This window comes from Pezoporus flaviventris, unplaced genomic scaffold (assembly GCF_033815535.1).
Source record: "Pezoporus flaviventris isolate CSIRO_AGI_PZ_B2104156 unplaced genomic scaffold, CSIRO_AGI_Pfla_v1 ptg000066l, whole genome shotgun sequence".
Lineage (NCBI taxonomy): Eukaryota > Metazoa > Chordata > Aves > Psittaciformes > Psittacidae > Pezoporus > Pezoporus flaviventris.
Genome location: NW_026892614.1, coordinates 19141100 through 19159973, shown reverse-complemented (window position 1 = coordinate 19159973; position 18874 = coordinate 19141100). Strand labels below are relative to the sequence as shown.

At 40.9% G+C, this 18874-nt stretch overlaps 1 protein-coding gene across 8 annotated transcripts in view; it reads left to right on the top strand.

Moving 5' to 3' along the window:
* The first annotated feature begins 12170 nt into the window (after positions 1-12170).
* MAP3K4 (mitogen-activated protein kinase kinase kinase 4) overlaps positions 12171-18874 on the top strand; it is a 70804-nt gene continuing 64100 nt past the window's right edge. For 6 of the 8 annotated variants that reach the window (XM_061471447.1, XM_061471445.1, XM_061471448.1 and 3 more), the window contains exon 1: positions 15589-15704. In XM_061471447.1, coding sequence (XP_061327431.1) covers positions 15604-15704 — 101 coding nt within the window. In that variant the 5' untranslated portion in view covers positions 15589-15603. Of the gene's footprint in view, positions 12369-15588; positions 15705-16077; positions 16385-18874 lie in introns of those variants that run through there. The other 2 variants (XM_061471449.1, XM_061471444.1) reach the window with 2 other exon arrangements.

Below are 18874 nucleotides of genomic sequence, written 5' to 3'. Positions count from 1 at the left end.
ACAGGTCACCTCTGTGAGTCACCTCCACGAGTCACCTCTGCCTGGCCTTGGCACTCTCTACGGAGCCCCCAGCTACAGACCAGCGTGGGAAGGAGCAGTCTCCTCTCTGCAAATCATCTTTACTCCATTGTCCTGCTGCTGCTGGTCCCTTAGCTCCAGCTCCAGCATGTTTTGTGAGTGCCAGCCCCAGCCACCCAGGGGGTGCCCATCTGCCTGGGGTGCCCCAGCTAGCTCCCTCTCCCTCGGGGGGCTGTGGCCCATAAACAAGTCAGGCAGCAAATCATTGCCTAGAGAGTGACAAGCAAACATACAGCAAGCTTGGCTTTTATTTGGCTTGTGAAAACATCCTGGGAATGGGAAAAGGTGCAACTTCTCCTGGCCTGAGCATAGAGCTGCAGCTCTCAGAGCCTGTTAGAGTGCTCTGACCAGCCAGCACAGGGAAGTCTGGTGGATGAGCTGAACCAATAAGCCCATCTGTTTTACGGATGGGCAAGAAAACCTTTCATTTGGCCTGTGCTGCTGGTTCTGCCTCAGGGCGTCCCTCCCCAGGGCCAAGCTGTGAAGAACAAAAGGGCAGGGAACCAAAAGGTCTAACACAGACAGTAAAAATAAATAGTGCAAACACTTACAAACATCAGGAATTGCAAAGAAGGCCTCTATGCTTTCAGGCAGTCTCTCCAGGGCATATGGTCTTAGTGCAGGCAAAAAAAATAAAGGGTCATAGAATTTTTATGAGTTCCTCCTCCTGCCATTCTAGCAGCTATTTAGTTTTGCAGGTAGAGAGGTCACTTAGACACAATAAGGGCATTACAAGCAAAGGGAATTATATATGAAGTCAGAAGTTCTGCCTCTCTATATAGTCCAAACTTTCTTTTGTTAGAATTGCCCACTGTCCAGAAGTCCTTTTAGCTTCATGTCCTTTTAAATCCCTTCCTTTGCAGAACAAGCTGGCATTCAGCACCATAGGAAAGAATCCAAGCTCAGAGGCGTCTTTGTAGAGAAAAGACTGTGAACACAGTTTCTCTCAAAGGAGAAATTGAGTGTTCAGGGCACTTGGCTAACTGTCATCCTTGTCCCTACAGATGCACAAATGTAATACTAGCAAGGACCTTTTACATATTTTTTTCCATGCTTACGTTCACTGTGACTTTTCCTGCTGGGTACAGGGTTGGATGTTGCACTGACAAACAGACTGTGTGTTATTATAATCACATTTTTTAAATCATCTGGAAGAGCATATGGGGTTTGCATTTCACTCTGAAGCATTTAATTAGGCAACTGAGTAGCATAATAGCAGCTGCCATCAATGAAATGCTTTTTGTCTTTTTTGTAAAATGACAGAGCTACGGAATATGCAAATATGCAAAAAATACAGCCAAGTATTTTGCAATTTTTATATCTATTTTTCAAACTTTACATACAATCTTTTTCAATCAGCAACAGGCTGAAAGAACTCAACTGAAAAAATTCTTACTATTATTTTTGTAGGTGGTCCTCAAAGGGTGTTTTCCTAGGTAGCTGATGTGGATGTGGACTGAAAGACAGCATTTCATTTCCACAGAGCGAGAACCTGTAGAAGGACAGAAAACCCCTTTTGTTTCTTGTGGAGCTCAGGATTGTTTTCAGTGTCTCACTGCTAGGACAGATTGCGGTCCCTGAGGGAAGGTGGAAGGTGGGGAGGAAGCGCAGCTCCTCAGGTGACAGAGATTTTCAGAGGAATTGATGCAGAAGGACTGCTGTGGCAGATCACACTGCACAGTTATTTGCATAGTTCACTCAGCAGATGTTTTCACCTTACACAGAACCATAATTTCTAATACTAGCTGGAAAAATTACTTGGCAATGTGTCCTAACCTCTCACTGATTCACTAATGGTGTAAAATGCAGTGATTGTAAGAAAGACCACATTTCCCATATAATCCAGAACAATGGCAGCTGATTCCTGAAGGACACTAGAAAGATAAAAATTGGAGATGCATCCATGTCCTCTTTTACATATTTAATGCAAAGTTAAGTTACATTGTACTGAATAATGTGCAAGAATCTGCCATGCAGGAGCTATCAAAACATCATTATGCAGCTATCTACACTGGGCAAATAGAGTCATCCAAAACACCTTGGACATAGTTTTAAACCTGTTAATCTTTAGATTCATTATCAGAATTGCGTATGCCAGTATATTTTACAAACATGTCACATTAAGGTATATGTAACATATTCGTATAGATATGTACAGATAAATTTACAGAAAGCAATAAATAGCTCAAGTAACACAACATAGTGTTACGCACTTGCACCATAGAGACAGGATGAAACAAGTTTTAGAAAGGAAGGACATGCAGGAACTCTAGGCAGAATAAGTCACTTGAAAATCAAAATGAGGCATGGAGAAATTTCCATCATAGTATCTCCAGGGCAATAGTGCTTGCACATAGGCTATCTTTATATAGTCTTTTCTTTGCTTTTCTGTTAGAGTTTTTTGTGCTGATCAATACAATGACAGACCCAGCTGCGATCTGTCCTGCTCTCCTGGGCTAGCATGGAGGGAGAAGATGGTGCCCCGAGGAGGTGCAGCTGTGACTGGCTGGCCCTTGTACAGGCCACATCCTGGTGAGAGAGGTCGGTTGCCTCATTGAGTAAGGGTTGGGCAGGTTCTGATATTGGACATTAAAGTACCTACATATTGGATTTGGGCTGGAAGAGTTTTAAGGAGTTTCTGTGGTATTGATACTGCCAACACAGAACAGAAGAACATACTAGTCTTTATTGGCAACTAAAGTACATACATATGTCAGAAGGCACATACAATCGAGAATAAAACTTATCTGTAGATCCCTCCAAATATCAGCTTTCAAACCCTGTATTATGGAATGAGGAAGCCTCCCAGAGACTCAAACAAATCAATTTCCAGTACTTTGCTTTCTTCGGATACAACTAGGAATTGTCAAAATTGACTATGAACTAATCAAAATTGTTAGTTATTTAACGCAATATACCAAGTGAAAAAGTCCAGCCAGATTATCCACTGCTGTCTTTAAAAAAAAAAAAAAAAGGGAAGTGATGGTTTCTGTCCCAGAGAACCAACTGTCTAAAAGACAAGACATATGTGAGTGGGTAAGATCAACAAATAAATCATACTGGGGCAGGCAAGAGCAGAAGATGAAGATAATTGATTAATGCTTGTCTGAATTCAGTCAGGAACACTTTCCACAGTTTTCCAAATAGGCAGCTTATGAGATCAGAGCTTTTTCGTTTTGAAAGGAAATAAACCTTTTTCCTCGTAAACCTGTCCTTTTGGGAAGTCCAAACAGTTTGAATCTTGTTGCTTTATGCATCATACTTAAAGGACAAATGATAGAAGAGGAAAAGCGCCTCAGAGCAGCTCCTGTTAATCTGTCACTCTGTAAAGGTTACAGTAGAGAACTGCAGATTCAAGAGGCAATGTTGCATATTGATCTTTGTGGACATGCCCTGCTAACTGCCAAGTTCTGGGTTTCTTTTTTTAGCAGCTTAGTATGGCTTTTACCAAGCATAAATATAGCTACACAAACAGTAAAGAGCTATTTTTGAACATTTTGGTCACTGCTAAATACAGAATTGCTAACCCAAGCATTCAGAAGTCATGATTCAGGTCCTCAGAATGAGAAGACTTGCCTAAGTATGTAAATCCTTTTTTATTTGCTGTCTGTTTGTTTTGCTTACTGAAGCTTTAGAGTATTTTAGGATCGTGTCTTCAAACATTTTGCTTCAAAATTGAAGATAGAAATTTAATCTGGGTTTATATTTACCTCTAATTCACACAGTTCCTGGACTTAAAGAATTCTCGCTAATGCCCTGAGACAAGAGACTTTCATCGCTTCTCTGCCAAAGTGTCTGTTACATTGGTAGCTGAAATTTCTTTAATTAGAAATGGAAATGTCACCAGTGAGCAGACAGACCAGCAGAGGACTGAGGCACCATTCATTTCCCACCATCCCTTTTTTTCAGAGCTTGGATATAAGGGGAGCACAGTGCCTCCCTGTACAGGGGGGACATTAGTCAACCCACAGCGGAACAGCAGCAACCTTCTGAGTGAGGCACTTGCTCATGCTGCATAAATACATCATGAATGTCACACAGCACACAAATATCACGGTACAAATGTCAAACACTCCAAGGAATACTTGCAACAGGCATTAGCTTAAACTTGTTTGATGAATGTTTTCTACAAGTAATTCCAACTCGTGACGCATTTGGGAGGTTTTTTTGTTTTGCAATTTTAAAAGCAGCTCATAAGCAGAACAAGGGTCTTTGTCCAGTGAAATAAAAATTACAAAAAATGCTTATCTAGTTGTAACCTTAAGCCAAATCTGATTTAGTACATCCTCAGATCCTTCTTACCAGTAAATTTTAAACTTGTCCAATGCTGTTGGTAACTGAGACTTCCTGCAAGAACGGTTTATAGTCCTCCTTTCCTTGAAAGGATCCATTTTTAAGCAATCACTGTCATAAGAGCTGGTGACTGTTTCATTTCTAAGAACACTTGAAAATATATTTTTGTGGATGAAGCACCCTTTATTCACCATTGTATTTTTCATGGAAATACGTCAAAATCGAATGCAAACACAGGGAATGTTTGGCCTTTTCAGTAGTACAGATTAGCAAGCTTCCCTTCTATAAAATATAGCATCCTTTTCTACTGCAAGAATCACAACTGGTCTTTGCTGAAAACTAGCACCATAATAAATGATTATTGGTTCAGTAGCTATTCACCGAACACCTGTTCTGTCCTCTACTTGCTTTTATGAACTTCATGTTTTGCCTTTCAGGGGCATCCTTTTGCCTAAATAAATTAACTAAATATATCTGTGTAACAATACTGCGATAGTGCAAGGTTATTTTTGTGTGTAGCTCTCAAAGATGTTTGTGTGTCTCTTTAACCCTTCCCCCTGCTTCAAAGCTTTAGTCTGTTTGATACCTATAAGGGAACAAATAGTCTGGCAGGGAAGGGCATGGGCAGGGCTTGCATCACCCTGACCCGTTCCTGCTTGTTGAGCCAGCTAGGCAGCCCAAGTCAGAGGTTACACCTTCCCTAAACAGGTGTAACTTGAATACTTGTCCAAGTGCAGTAGAGAGCTGGGTGGAAAGAACCTGAGTCCCTAAAAAAATCTCTTTGGGCTTTCTTTCTGTGGCTGAGCGTTGATGTCCAACCAAGAGGCAAAGCACTTCGCAGGTCCCATTGTTTGTACCTCTACCCTTGCAGGTATCATGCAGTATGCAGCATGCTTATGACTCACACCACAAGAACCTGAAAATCTAGTCAGTATGGGCTGTGCACTCTGCCACTACCCATGGAAGTAAGGGGATGGAGCACTAGGGCAAGGGAGAGACAAGCAGAAGCTCTGCAGCGCAATTCCCCTCCAGGCTTGTGGGAGGTCAGCACTCCACAGACCAGGAGCAAGGCAGCCAGCAGCAAAGATGGGCTGGCCTAGGACATGTCTGGCCTCCTGCTGTGACCTCACCCTCCTGCAAACCCACAGCTATTGCTCACCAGGTCACTGCTGAATTTGCAGTGCTTTATGCCAATGTTTTTTTTAAGGTTCAGCCCTACCAAAAGAAGCTTAAACGCGTATCTACATACCTTCGCAAAGGTGTTCAGAGATACTAAACATGGCAATTCCCTCTGTGCCTTGCCATTTTACTCAGAAAATGCAAAGCAGGCCAGCTGTATTTAAAGACCTTGAACTAGACTAAAAATGTTAATATTAATTATCTTACATGGATGGAGGCTAGAGCTTTGGGAAAAATCTTTTCCTTATGTAGCACTTAAAGGAAATCAAACCTTTAATATTAAGGGCTGCTGGCGGCACTAAAAAGAACATCCAGGCTTTTTGTTTTCAGCCAAGGAAGCTGCGTACTGCTCTGACAATATATTTGGCAGACAGGGAGCATGCAGCTGGATGAGCATTCAACGGCTAAACTGTGCAGCCTGTTCTTTAGAGTTCCTTGTCCTTGGCAAAGAAAAAAAAGTGCATCTTTCTGGCACTGAAAATGGGTCTTATTTTATCGATAAGAATAAACTTTTTTCCTGTTTTCTTACGCACAATAAATGAGACTTTCACAGTAAGCTAATGACAGTTTTCTATGATGTACGCCAGTCACAGCTCCATTATTGATTTAGTTATACTGGTAAAAAAAATGCACACTTTATCATAGTTTTATGCCGTAATGAGAAGAGATTCAATTATGCTTATAAGTACTGCAGGAGCTGTATTTAGAGTTCTGCCAGTTTTTCAGTATAAATACACCAAGAAAACCTTTTTCAGCTAGGCAGATCATACAGAAATGAGGAACACTCTGAGTGAGGATGTTTTGGAACCAACTGCCATGTAATACAAATACGTGGAAGCAGAAAAAGCAAGCAGTATAAAAAGGTGGGAAGCATGGTTCACAAACACAACACAATAAGTGACATAAACCTCAGTAAGTTATTCTTACAGCAGACTTCTTACTTTGGAAAAAAAAAAAAAATCATTTAAATTCAGTGCCGTCAACCACTGCTAAATGAATACTTAAACCAGTTTAGTATAAGGCTCAGGTTACACCAAAAAGGCAGTACCTACAACATCCTTTTGCTTCTGCTGTTTCATCCTTTCTGTATCTGCTGTATTTACTAACAGAACCTCCCATTAAATGTCACATCTGGATATGCTGTTCTGGCTGTAATTGTAGTTATCTAATGATATTTGTTAACAGTCCCCCCATATTATATAACAGCAATGGTATGTGTCTAAATTAAAATTTAAAAAAAACAAAAACAAAGGAAGAAGTATGTTAAAAAAAGGTAGCTTGAAAACCTAGCAAACTTGCTTTGTACCATCATGCCGATAAGCTGGCTGATTCCTCATGTATTCCTTAGCTCTGAATACAGACACTGTACATTTAAACACTATCTTTCGGGGGTTTTTTATATGTAAATAGCCACATTTTCATAATCAGCTTCTAGGTTTCTGCACAACATAAGCACAACTGTTTAATGTTGAATCTTAAATTGTGTGCTTGAATATAAGGCTCTGTGAATGTAAGCTGGTAATCAGATTCACTTCCGATTTGCACTAAAAATTGCAAATAGCATACTATGAAGAAAACTTGTCAGTGCACTCTAGTTACTGATCTGTAGATGAAAATACTGATGATCAAAAAGGAAAGACATTCAATGGCATGTTTAAGAGGCTGTTTTCTTGTTACTGCTTTTTCAGTCAGAAATCTTTAAAAATTCAAATAAAGATCATTTGTCCTCACAGTTTACTGGACTGTGATGATAACCCTACAAGCTGTGACTTTGACACCTACAGCTTGCAGCTTTCTAGGATACTTATACTCACTGCATTACACCACAGAGCACTTTTGATAGCTCTGGCCTTACCATCTTTAGGGAAGTGATGAGGCAGGCAAAATATCCCTTTCTGAAGTCTATGTGAGCTAGTAACTTCAGGGAGAGAGATCCAGTCACAGTTTAATCCTCTTACTCAACACTATTTGGCAGGCTGTTGTGGATAAGGCAAGGAGATTTGGTATAGCTGTAATAAATGTAGCATGAAAACTAACTACGAAAAATATTGGTTGCATAAATAGATTTTAGGTATTTGTCACACTAAACATGCTTACAGGCTATTTTCAAATATAGGCAGTGTGATTTATTTGACATGTAGAATACAATGGTTTAGAATTTACACCATTTTAATATCAGGACTTTGCATCATTTGAAGTACAAATGGCATCATTATTGTTAATTGTTCTTTAAAAGTTCCTTAAATCAATTAACCCACTGTGCAAGTATAAAATCCAGCATGTCCATGTCCCTTTTGTGCCAGGGAGCCCAGAACTCAGATGTCATTTAGAAGTGTTTTATAAATGGGTAAATATTACATTTTAGTGCAAAAATTTTAACTGAAGTGCTATTCTTGAAATTTTAAATCCAGATAAAAATAGCAGTCCTATTAATCTTAACCTTAGCTGTTGATTTAGAAATACAGTATGTATTACAGTCATCTTTCATAGCTTGTAGAATACATATCTTCCCATTCTATGAGTATTCATCTGTGCCTAATGAAAACCATGAGAGACCATCTCAGACAGATGGGCTATAGCTCAAAAGTCCATCTAAGGAATTAGTGTCCATGTAAAGAGTTAGTTAGAAGATAAATAATTCTGTGATCTCATCTCAGGCAGGTTATAGTTATGCAACATGTGATAAAGTTTTGTAACTGACCCATAGTGAATGCTGCTGACAGGTGAATAAGCAAGCTGCAGTCATCAGTCCTTGTCCACCACTACTGAAAGAATAATGGGTGCTCACCCTGTTGAAAACTGGGTGCTGAATACACAGATAACCATTTTTTCTCTAGCCCTGTATGCTGCAACATTCTCACATTGCTAGAAAGCTGGAGACTTCTAACTGAGTTTAGTATATTTTACATTAGTGTCTCAATGCCTAGGGTAAGAAGTAGGGCTAATTGACTGGTGTCTTTGCTGGGATTTAGGCTGAAGAAAATTTCTCTCCCAGACTTCAGACTGTCCACAGATAAATAACAGAAATAGGGCTCAAATATGCCATAGCCTGTAATAGAGTAGGAACTGTGTAATGACATATCCCCAACTCCAACACCAACACACTATCTCACCCTGTTTTCTCTGGATAGAAACAAGAAATAACACAATTTTGACACCTTTGTATTTCTGGTTATCACCATATCTCAGAGCAACTGCTGTGGAATTGAATAGCTTCAGAGTGCAATCTGGAGTTAAAATAGCTACTCTTGAAAAACAAAGCCCATTGTATCCTCACAGTCAAAGTGAAATCTACCCAAAGATGCTGATAGGAGCCATCTTTTAAAGAAAAGAGCATTTTCAGAAGTATTCACAGTGCTAAGAAAAACAGAATAAAGATGCAAGTTATGTTTGGGTTACATAATATTTTAACATCTTAATTGTTTATATCTCAGTGTCATCATTTTGCTTTTTATCTCAAGCAAGAAACAGCCATGGTATCCGTGGTATCATTGTCATATATTGATGAGATTAACTTTATACCCATAAAGAGAATAGGAACTTCATCTTTTAAACCTAAACAATATCAGCACCTAATCCTAATACTCTTTAACAGACACTGCTGTCTTGGATTCTGCTACTGAACTTCCTTTTGGCAGATGTACTAGAAATAATTATTTACCTTATATTCTGCTCTTCCCTGAACATTAGTATGGTAGCAACTGCAAAGCAGTAACTGCACTGGCCTTAGAGTCAGATTAATTCTCACGTGTATTACCTATGTATGCATGGCTCCATTGGTAAATATTTTTCACCTCTTCACCTGAAATACTTTGATGCCTCTTCACTGGGGGGGGGGGGGTGTGTGTGTGTGATTTATAGGAAAAAACAAGGAAAAAAATCCATAATATTTTTTCTCAGGAATGTAAGTACATGAATGGGATTCTAAATTGCTAAGTGCATTTTATCCAAATTTTGACAAAACGCTTTCTTGAATGGAGTCTGAATCTGGAAAGTATTGGTTCATTGTGAAGATTTTTGGAAAATTACTAGCCTAGGAAAAAAGGCAAAACAATGTACCCTCTCACACTTCCACTAAGGGCGTTGCTATGGTAATTAAAAACACATTAAAATAAAACCCAACAACATTTTTCACATTTTCCCAAAATTTATTTTCCTATTTCAAAAACGTCATGGTTACATGGATACATCTAAATCACATGTTAGCCATGATAGTAAAGCAGAATATACTCCATTTATCTGTAACATATTTTGCTTTCAGCAACAAAAAAAGAAATAACTGTTATGCCATGTGTGGGATAATAGGATTATCAGGGATATATGAAACTCCACAGGTGTCCCACAGCAAAGGCAAGACTTTTTCAAGCTATTTACAGAGGTAGTTCTGCTGTTTCTGTGTAGCCTCTGCAAGTGTGATGAATGCACGTATCATTATCCTGGCAAACGGGGGAGAGGAAGGAGGATGCTAGAAAAAGGTGTAACTGGGGTAAGATTTGTGTTTGTTGCAACTATGAACTTCAGTGGAGCCGTGTAAGAAGACTCTGCAGCCACAGGAAAAAGAAAATTAAAAAGCTGATTCCCTGTCTTTGTACTAAAAGCATTTGTTCTGGACTAATTTTATCCCTTGAATTCCATGGTAACTGTTAATACTTCTGTTATTTCAAGTGCTGTGCACGATGTTTCCTAGCTTGGATGTGTCTTAAAATAAGCATCAGTACCTGTGCAAAACAACTATAGAAATAATTATAGGGGCCAGTAAGACTCAAATGAGAATAGAAAACTGAATGCATCCAAATAATGTCAATTGGCAGGCAACTGTCTCTTTAGAGTGCTTTATGCTGTAGAAACTGTGTAAGTATTTAGAAGGAAGAAAACAGTTATGTTCACAATGAGGCAGCAGCTTTTTTTAAGTAATGAAGTGGATGGAAGTGAAGGTGTAAGATAAAACGTAGAACACTGCACATTTGGAGACAACTGGGAGTCGTAGAACAAGTTGCTACCTTGCTAAGCTCTAGTTAGGGAGACATTGGGAGGAATGGAAAATACTTCAGTCCCTACTGCTGTTCACCAGGACTTAACCATCAACAGGATTACACCACCTTGTGAAGTTGTGAGTGCTAAATTGTTCTGGATGATTCAGGGCAAAAGGAGGAAATGAATCCTATAGACATTATATACATGAGTAACTGCTCTCCCAGGGCTGTCCTATGCCTATTATGTAAGTGAACTGATGTGTATAGAGATGTTTGCAAGGATTAACATTAAATAAAGATTAAAATTTTCTCATGGCGGCTTATAGCTCCATACAGCTGAGACAACAGGCAGTAACTGTAGGGGCAAAGGAATATGCCAGCTATTGCTGCTTTTCCCTGAATACTCTCACTTTATAGAAAGAGCTGTAGGAAGGAGGAGAGATAGACAGGAGTTATAGAAGATATCCCTAGGCAGGGAATTTTGATACAGATCTCACAGCTGTTTTCTGCTGGGATAACACAGCTGCTGTAAGGCGGATATAGAAAGAATCTCAGATGCACAACCAGATATTTTAAAAGATACAGCCTGGAACTTCTTTTTTTTTTGCTTTGTGGGCTGATGAAAATAAATAGCATCACTTTCAAGCTTGTTATCTTAGCAGGTATTCAAACTTGCAAGATGCTTGAAAAAATTGTATTGCACAAGATGATGCACTAAATTGCACTGTCAGACACACAGAAAACAGATGGATATGCTCTAGGTCTACAAACATGGTTTTGGAGGATGGGCCCCAATGCTTCAATAGAACATCTTTGAACATGAAATTACAATACTCAACACAAATTCAAACAAGCACTACAATGATCTTGGTTGTGTTTATAAATATCCCATGGCTGGTCACTAAGTATGTCTATTACACAGCTGGGGAAAGAATTATAATGTGATTTAGCAGGAGCTAAGCTAGCTTTAAGCAACTTACTCTGTTGTTGATAGCCAAGTGCAAGTAGCACTAAATTCAGTGCAGCTTATTTTCACAGGTCCAAAGTAATTTCTTGGGCAGAGAGGAATAAGCTACTGTAGCAAGACTATTGCATTACGTATGTTGTTGACTCAGAAATGTTTTCAGTCTCTTTATATCTAAGGACAATAATTGCTATGTCCAGTGCCTAGGTGCCTTTGAATACCAGCCAGCGGTTTCAGCTATGCCCAGCTTTACAGGTACTAAGCTCGAAGACCAGCTTTGCACAGTAAAAGCATACTGCTTTAATACAATTTGGGTTCATACATGTCTTATATGGGTCATGCCATTTTAATAATAGCAGGGGCAGTGTTACATAGAGTTGCTTTTTAGGACAGGAAGTACCAAAAAATAATACCCAGTTGAAGTGATAAAACAATAATCCCAGAAATGTCTCTGACCTCATGCTACTCTTACTAACAAATACTCCTTTAATAGTGATGACTTAATGGTATCAAGCCCTGTGTGATCTGACAGGCAGCATGTGAGATGACAGAGTTGAGACAGAAATACTCTACCTCCGTCAAGCTAGCTGGCTCCTATTATAGCATGGGTGTTAAACCATGCTGCTGAACAAGCTTTGGCAGCTATCATGCGAGCTTCTGAAGTGAATGAATCACAGTGGTAACGGATGATTGAACAGGGGTATATACAGCATGACTCCAATTGCTTTCAGAGTTTCACACTTCAAATCAAATGCAGCAAAGTTCAAATTATACGACACTGAAAACTGAGTTCCATTTCTTTCAACACCACCCCCCCCCCCCCGGGCCATTCTTCTGTGGAAGCCACAAAACTGTAGATGGAAGGACCTTCGTATTTCCAGGTAGAAATACATCTTGATATTTTATTTTGTCTCTGAGTAGCTAGTTGCAATATCGACATAAGAAAGATATGATTGTCTTCTAGATATTAAATGCAGTATTGCTCATGTTTTATTTATTGCAGAAGAACATTTCTAATCTGTTACTAAGAAAAAATCAAAATACTATCTTCAGAACGTTTTACTAGATCTAGACTAACTGTACCTAACAGGTTGCTTTCCAGTGTCTACTGCTGAAAGGGGGACTGTGTCTAATTAACTTTGCTCTTCTAAATAGCTTTTAATAGAATTAACAATTTTATTGGAAGGAAAAAGTAAACCTACAAAGCTGTTTTTGTTGAGAATTTAATTTTTGCACGAAGTTCACAGTGAAGAACCATCTGATGACTATGTTTCATTAATTCTTCAAAGAAAGATCAAGTTGTGCCTTATTCCGCAAACATCCCTAATGTGAAATACAAGTTCGGCCTTGTGACAGGTATTGGGAGAAATTTTTTGAAAGATGCTTCTATAACATTTAATTACCCACATTGAAACAGTCTTTCTATCTCTTCATTAGTGTTTGCTGTATATAGAAAAGAGCTGTAGAACTCACATATGGCAAAAGCACAGCTGCATGTACAATCCTGTCTGACACTTGTAGAGGAGAAATGAGGAAAAAGGAGTAACAGACAAACAGAAATTTAAAGAGTAGATGCAGTAAAGATTTAAAAAAAGATATTCAAAAGACCTGTTTTTGTTAACAGGATGCTACTGCCATCTCTTAAATTTTTATTGCAATTTCTAGGACTCCTGGTGTCATAAAAGGCATACTGCTGGAATAAAAAGCAATTCCTAAGCAAACGCAGTATCTGCCATAAATATGAACCTGCATGGTCAATTAAGGAAAGAAGAAAATGAATCCTAAAATGTTAGGAAACAACAGATAAACTGAAATAAGTTTGTTTGCTTTGACAGTTGCCTTTTTTGTAGTTGCTTCTTTTTTTTACTTAGAATTTTGGATCATGATTTTGCTACATCACACAATAAAATCCATTAATATTACTAATATTTTAACACAATTTTTTAAAAAATTAAGATATCATTTATTGTGATGCCTGTTTTAATTTTGCATTTCTATGCCAATAGTAGAACCAGAATAAACAATCTCATTTATCAATTTCCACACATCTGTGAAATGCTGATATGTTAAGACTCACCAGCTGGCAGTCAGGGAATCTTTGAAACAAAATGACATTCCGTAAAACAAACCAAAAATAATTGAGAGAATTTTGTCCACATCAATTTTTGTAAGACCTCTGTAACTTCTTCAGATTTTGTCTTTCCTAATATTATCTCTATATAGGCTTTGACAGTCTTATGTCATCTGCTATTTCCTGTACTATCAGTTCCATATATTCCTGCATCTCTTTTCCTTCCCTTTGGAGTTCTCTGCAGGCCATTCATAAACTATCTCCCCTTACAATTTTCTCCTTGATGCCAGGAGCTATGTTGCTTACTATGGCCTACTGCAGACAAAGAAGTGCCATTGTATCACTCTTACAGCCTTGCTTTCTTTGGCCAGTTATCTGTAGTTTTAGCATATTCTCTATGGTGTACCACAAGAATGTGATGCAACCCAATATGCTGGGTTGCCTGAAAGGGAAAGTAGAAGAGGAAGTTCATTCTGGACCTCCCTGCTTGAGAGGCCCAGTGCACTTCAGTAAACCATCTTAATATCCACAGAAAGTAGTGTCAGCGGGCAGTCCCCATTTCCACTTTTGCCAAGGGCCCCTGGGATGTCTGCAGACCAATACCATCATGCCACCACGATCTATGGCAAATGGCAAGAACATATATTGCCTTTTTATTTTTCTTAGTTAATTTTACTAGTTACTTTTTCCCAGTTAATGAAAACTCTGTGCTTCTAACATACCACTACACTGTTTTGATTGAAGAAGCAAAGAAACTGAAAAATTTTGCTGGGATGGCTAAACATAAAGAATTCCCTGCCCTGCAAATAGCTGAAGAGATGGTATCAGACAATGATCCATAACATAGCTGAAAAGAATGATAAAAGCCATTGTTATGCACTTAATTCATCAATGACATCGAGCCTTTGTTATTTGCAGCCATAGTAAAAACGTGCATACTGTGAAATAGGCAGCTTTGCTTTTGATTTAAAGAATTGATGTTTTTATGGAGATGGTAAGTAATTTATTTCAGAATTTCTTCAGAATTTCTAATGTTGACTTTCTTCACCTACAGTTTCTAGGTTTTGTTCACTATGACAGATTAGTAGGAATATATCATCTGTATACACCTTTAGAACTTCTTTTCAGTTTTGGGCCCAAGTATTTGGCCAAAATCATTAATATGCTAAATACTGTTTTTTTTTTTTCACTATATGAGGTAACTTTAAGTAACAATTCTGCACATAAGTGCTGAGTGTCTTGATGTTTAAAGGTTATGACCATCAGGGTCATGATGATCCAGGTATTTTGCTTGACATATAGAAAACAGGTAACTGGCTTCCTGCATAATGTTATTCATCTGGTCCCACATTTTAATGCATGCATTTATTAAGATGATAAGTGTAGAAGTATCTTTTGTATTTCACACACACACACACACACACACACACACACACACACACATATATAAGGTCTTATTTCAAAGGGACTGTTAAAATCGATCTGTAGAAAGTTCATTTCTTAAACTTTGACAGAGACATGGGCAACTATATATCATGAACAGTGACTTTATAACTGTAGTGTCAGGCTAGAAATCTGTGTCAACTTCTTGCACAGTTAATTTAGAGTGAAGGAAGTGCACGTGAAGCAGAATCCAGCACTGATTCCCATCCAAGTTCAAATTTCACTCTTCAGAAATAAGATACACTGTACACATATTGCCAATCCCAGGGTTCGCTGCTGTGCTTCCAGTGCTCTAAAGCAAAAGACAAGGTTCTCTCTCTGCAACTCTAACAATTAAATAACTCATGGCACTTTTCTGCATGTGAAGGGTGTTAACGTTGGTGTTCCAGTCAGGCTATAGTTCAGGAAATTACATTTTTCCTCCCTGTATTTCCAAATGGATAACGCGACTCCAGTTCTGTTCAAGGCTGATAACCGGTGCTTATGAAACGAAACAAACTGCTCCATAAGTAGCAGAACAAATGATTTATTTCTTGTTCGTCCGCCTGCAAACCGATGAGCACCCCGTTCATTCTCCCTTGTACCCCCTTCAGAGGACCCTGATGGCATTCCATGCCTCCCAGCTCCTTGGAGAAAGCTTTGGTGGTCCCACCCCCAGAGGGCCACCCCGCAAGCAGGCTGCGGGGCGCTGGCACCTGCCGAGGTAAGCCACCTTCTCTCCGCAATTACATTCATTGTCTAACTCGCTGCTAACTCGCTAACCCTGCGAGTTTTGAGACCCCGCAACGGCTCACTCCATAGCGGCCAACAGCGGCTCTCTCAGGGTGGGGAGGGAGCCCGGCGCCAGCTGGCGGGGCGGCAGCTCCCGCCGCGCCACCACCGCCGCTGCCCGGCGCCGTCCCGTCCAGTCCAGTCCCGTCCAGTCTAGTCCCGTCCCGTCCCGTTCCACGGAGCTGCCGTGAAGCGCCCGTTCGGACACTCCGCAGCCCCACCGCCCACTCCGTCGCTGCGGCTGCGGCTGCTGCTGGCGGTGGCGGGACGACAGCCCACGCCCGGCGCCGCGCGCGCGCGCTCCTCTGTCTCGGACTGTTCCTCTTGGCGCGCCGTAGCGATGCTCCCGGCTCCTCTGCCCTCGGAGGCTGGATTCAAGATGGCGCCCGCGCGGGCGGCTCTTTGCGGCTGTGTGTCTGCAGCTGGGTAGAGAGCCCCCCTTTCCCTCTGTCCTCCTCCTCACCGCTGCACCCTCGGCACCGCAGCGGGCCGGGCCCAGCCGCGCACAGTGATCCGCCGCCATGCCGGCTTCGGTGCATGTATGAGAGACGTCGCCGTCGCGCTGGTCCGTGCCGCTGCCGCCATGGAGGAGCCGCCGGTGCCGCCGGGGAGGTCAGTATCCAGCGCTGCCAAATAGGCGCATGCAGCCTGCTGCCGGGCTGCAGAGCGGGGCTGGGAGTGCGAGCGCCGGCCACCCCTCCTGCAGCGCACGGGCGCAGCCTGCCTGCCCTGCGGCCGGTGGGCACGGCGTCTGAGCTCTGCGTGGCTGCGGGTGCGTTCCGAACCTTCCCACCCCCGGCCCGTGCGCGGTGCGAAAGCTCTGGCTGTGGCTGCTGCAGCTTCAGCGTTTCTAATAGCGCGCCCACGGAGTGAGAAGGCGCTTCGATAAGGAATCTCTAGTGGCTGCGGTGGGTAAGGCAGTGTTTTCTGAGTGCTTTGCAATTAGAACCAGATCGTTTCCTACCCCCCCTCGCTGAGCAGCAGGAGCAAACGGGTGTTTCTGGATATTCGCAAGGCCAGCTCCCGGGGACAGCTTTTACCTGTGATTAGGAAGCGCGCAGAGACGGGGGGAAGCAGCTGCCTAAGCCCCCCGGCAGACTGGCGAAGCGTGCACGACCTGTGCTTCATGGCTTTGAGCTGCACGGACAAAAACACCGCCTGCTGCGAGGGTGCCTCGTGTTTGCAGCGGCCGTAGTTAAACCCCAGCAGTTAGGTTCTCTCGGGCGCGCCGATAAAACAGCAGGATCTCGGAGTATTGCTCCTGGCAGCGCTGCGATTGCTGTTCGGCAGAAGACAGAGTTAAAAAACAACTTCCACAGAAAGGGCTAGCGTTATGATGCCTCAAGCTTTTTGCAGCTGCTGTTAACCTCCTGAATGTGCTGACCTGCAGATTGGCTTTTTGCAGGTCTCCATCTGTGCCCTGCTGAGAGATGGGGATGCAAATTACTTCATGGTTTAGTGTTTCCAACTGGCTGTAGAAGTGTTGCATAAGTCCGCGTTATTAATTCTGTGGCAATTATTTCTCCTTTTAAAATAACATCCTGTTGATGCACTTCACTTCTCACTAGGAGGCATTCAGGAAGGGTTTCTTAAACTGCTTGAGTGATCAATTAGTACTGTGAGGCACATTCTATTCCAGGTGTGCTGTGCAGAAAAGCTTCATGCTGTCATGTTCCTGAGATCACTCTTGGATATTGCAAGCTACTGTTTTTTACTGATGTAATAAAAGGGAAGTGGTGATGCACTCCACTTTGGATCGAGGCTACAGAGTTGAACAATGTCTGCTTTGAGTTTTCATTAATGTATTTTAATGATTTGTTTTTCTTAAGTCATGAGAATGCCAAAACCAGAAGGTACATAACAGTTAATTAGATTTAACAGAAATATTGTGAAACACAAGTGCCAGTAGGGCAACTGCATTCGTAAGCTTCCAAGTTCCTTGTTACAGTATCTTCAAAGAGTAATACTGCAGGTTAAGCAGAAAATGATTTAAAGTTTGTTCAACAGCATGACCCTAGACCTGGGCTGTCTTCATGTAGAAGAGTAATCTGCAGTGCCTGGATGGAAAACACCCAGGCATTTCCTGTCTAGGGCCATTTCTGACCTCTGCTGGATTCTGCTTATTAAAAGACAGTTTATATGAGTCGGATGTGGGTGTGGACAGTGCGGTGGCAACTTTACCCAGCAAACGAAAATTGAATTGGTTATTTCAGAGTGAGCTGGTGGGTGGGAAGAAGAGGTCTCAAAACAATTAGGTAGCCTTAATTTGGGTAGGGTAACGCATGTACTCCATTGTGATTCACTTCTGTGTGTACTCTGTGTACCAGCTTCACTGCTTTAGAGCAAAACTGTTTCTCTGGCTTTATGCAGTACTTACTTTATTCCTGTGTTATACCTGAGAAAAAGCATCTGAAGCTTTTTGAAATATAATTAAAGTTCATTTAAATTTTGGGCTTATCATTAGGTGTGCAGTCTTGTGGGTGTGAGGTTAGAATCTTGTTGAAATCAGTGGGACTGCGTGAAGGCTTGGGAATTTGAAATCCATGTGGTGGCAGATAGCCTTTAATCCTGTTTGTAGCATATGAATGTGTTTCTGGCCAGAACAGAAGTGTATTGGTGTAATGCATTTTCTTTAAGTTAAATACTCAAGTCATTCTGATTAGCAATGTACCTCCATTTATTTAAAAAAGAAAGTTTATTGATTTATTGTTGTGGGATTGCTTTATGATAGACAAATAGATACTTTTTTGTTTTTGCGTAAGGATTCTGTGTCTTGTCAGAATATAAATGTGACGGTCCAGTTTCTAACTCTTAAGGCAAACATACAATATATTCATGGCTTTTTTGGAATTACGTAGTTCTTAGTCCAGAGGATTTGATTGAGAATCCCCTTCCAAAGTAAACTGTTTTTCTGAGGTCTTCCTTTCTTTCTTGAAAAATATGCTTTGGGGTAGGGAAAGCGGGGAGGTAGCTCTCAATTGAACAGGCACGTGTTTGGTGCTTCCTGGTTATGGCCAATAGACTTTAAATTTTCTGAGACCAATTTGCAGCTTTCCTAAGAATTTTCTGGCACAAAAAACACTACAGAGAAGAATGAGGCCT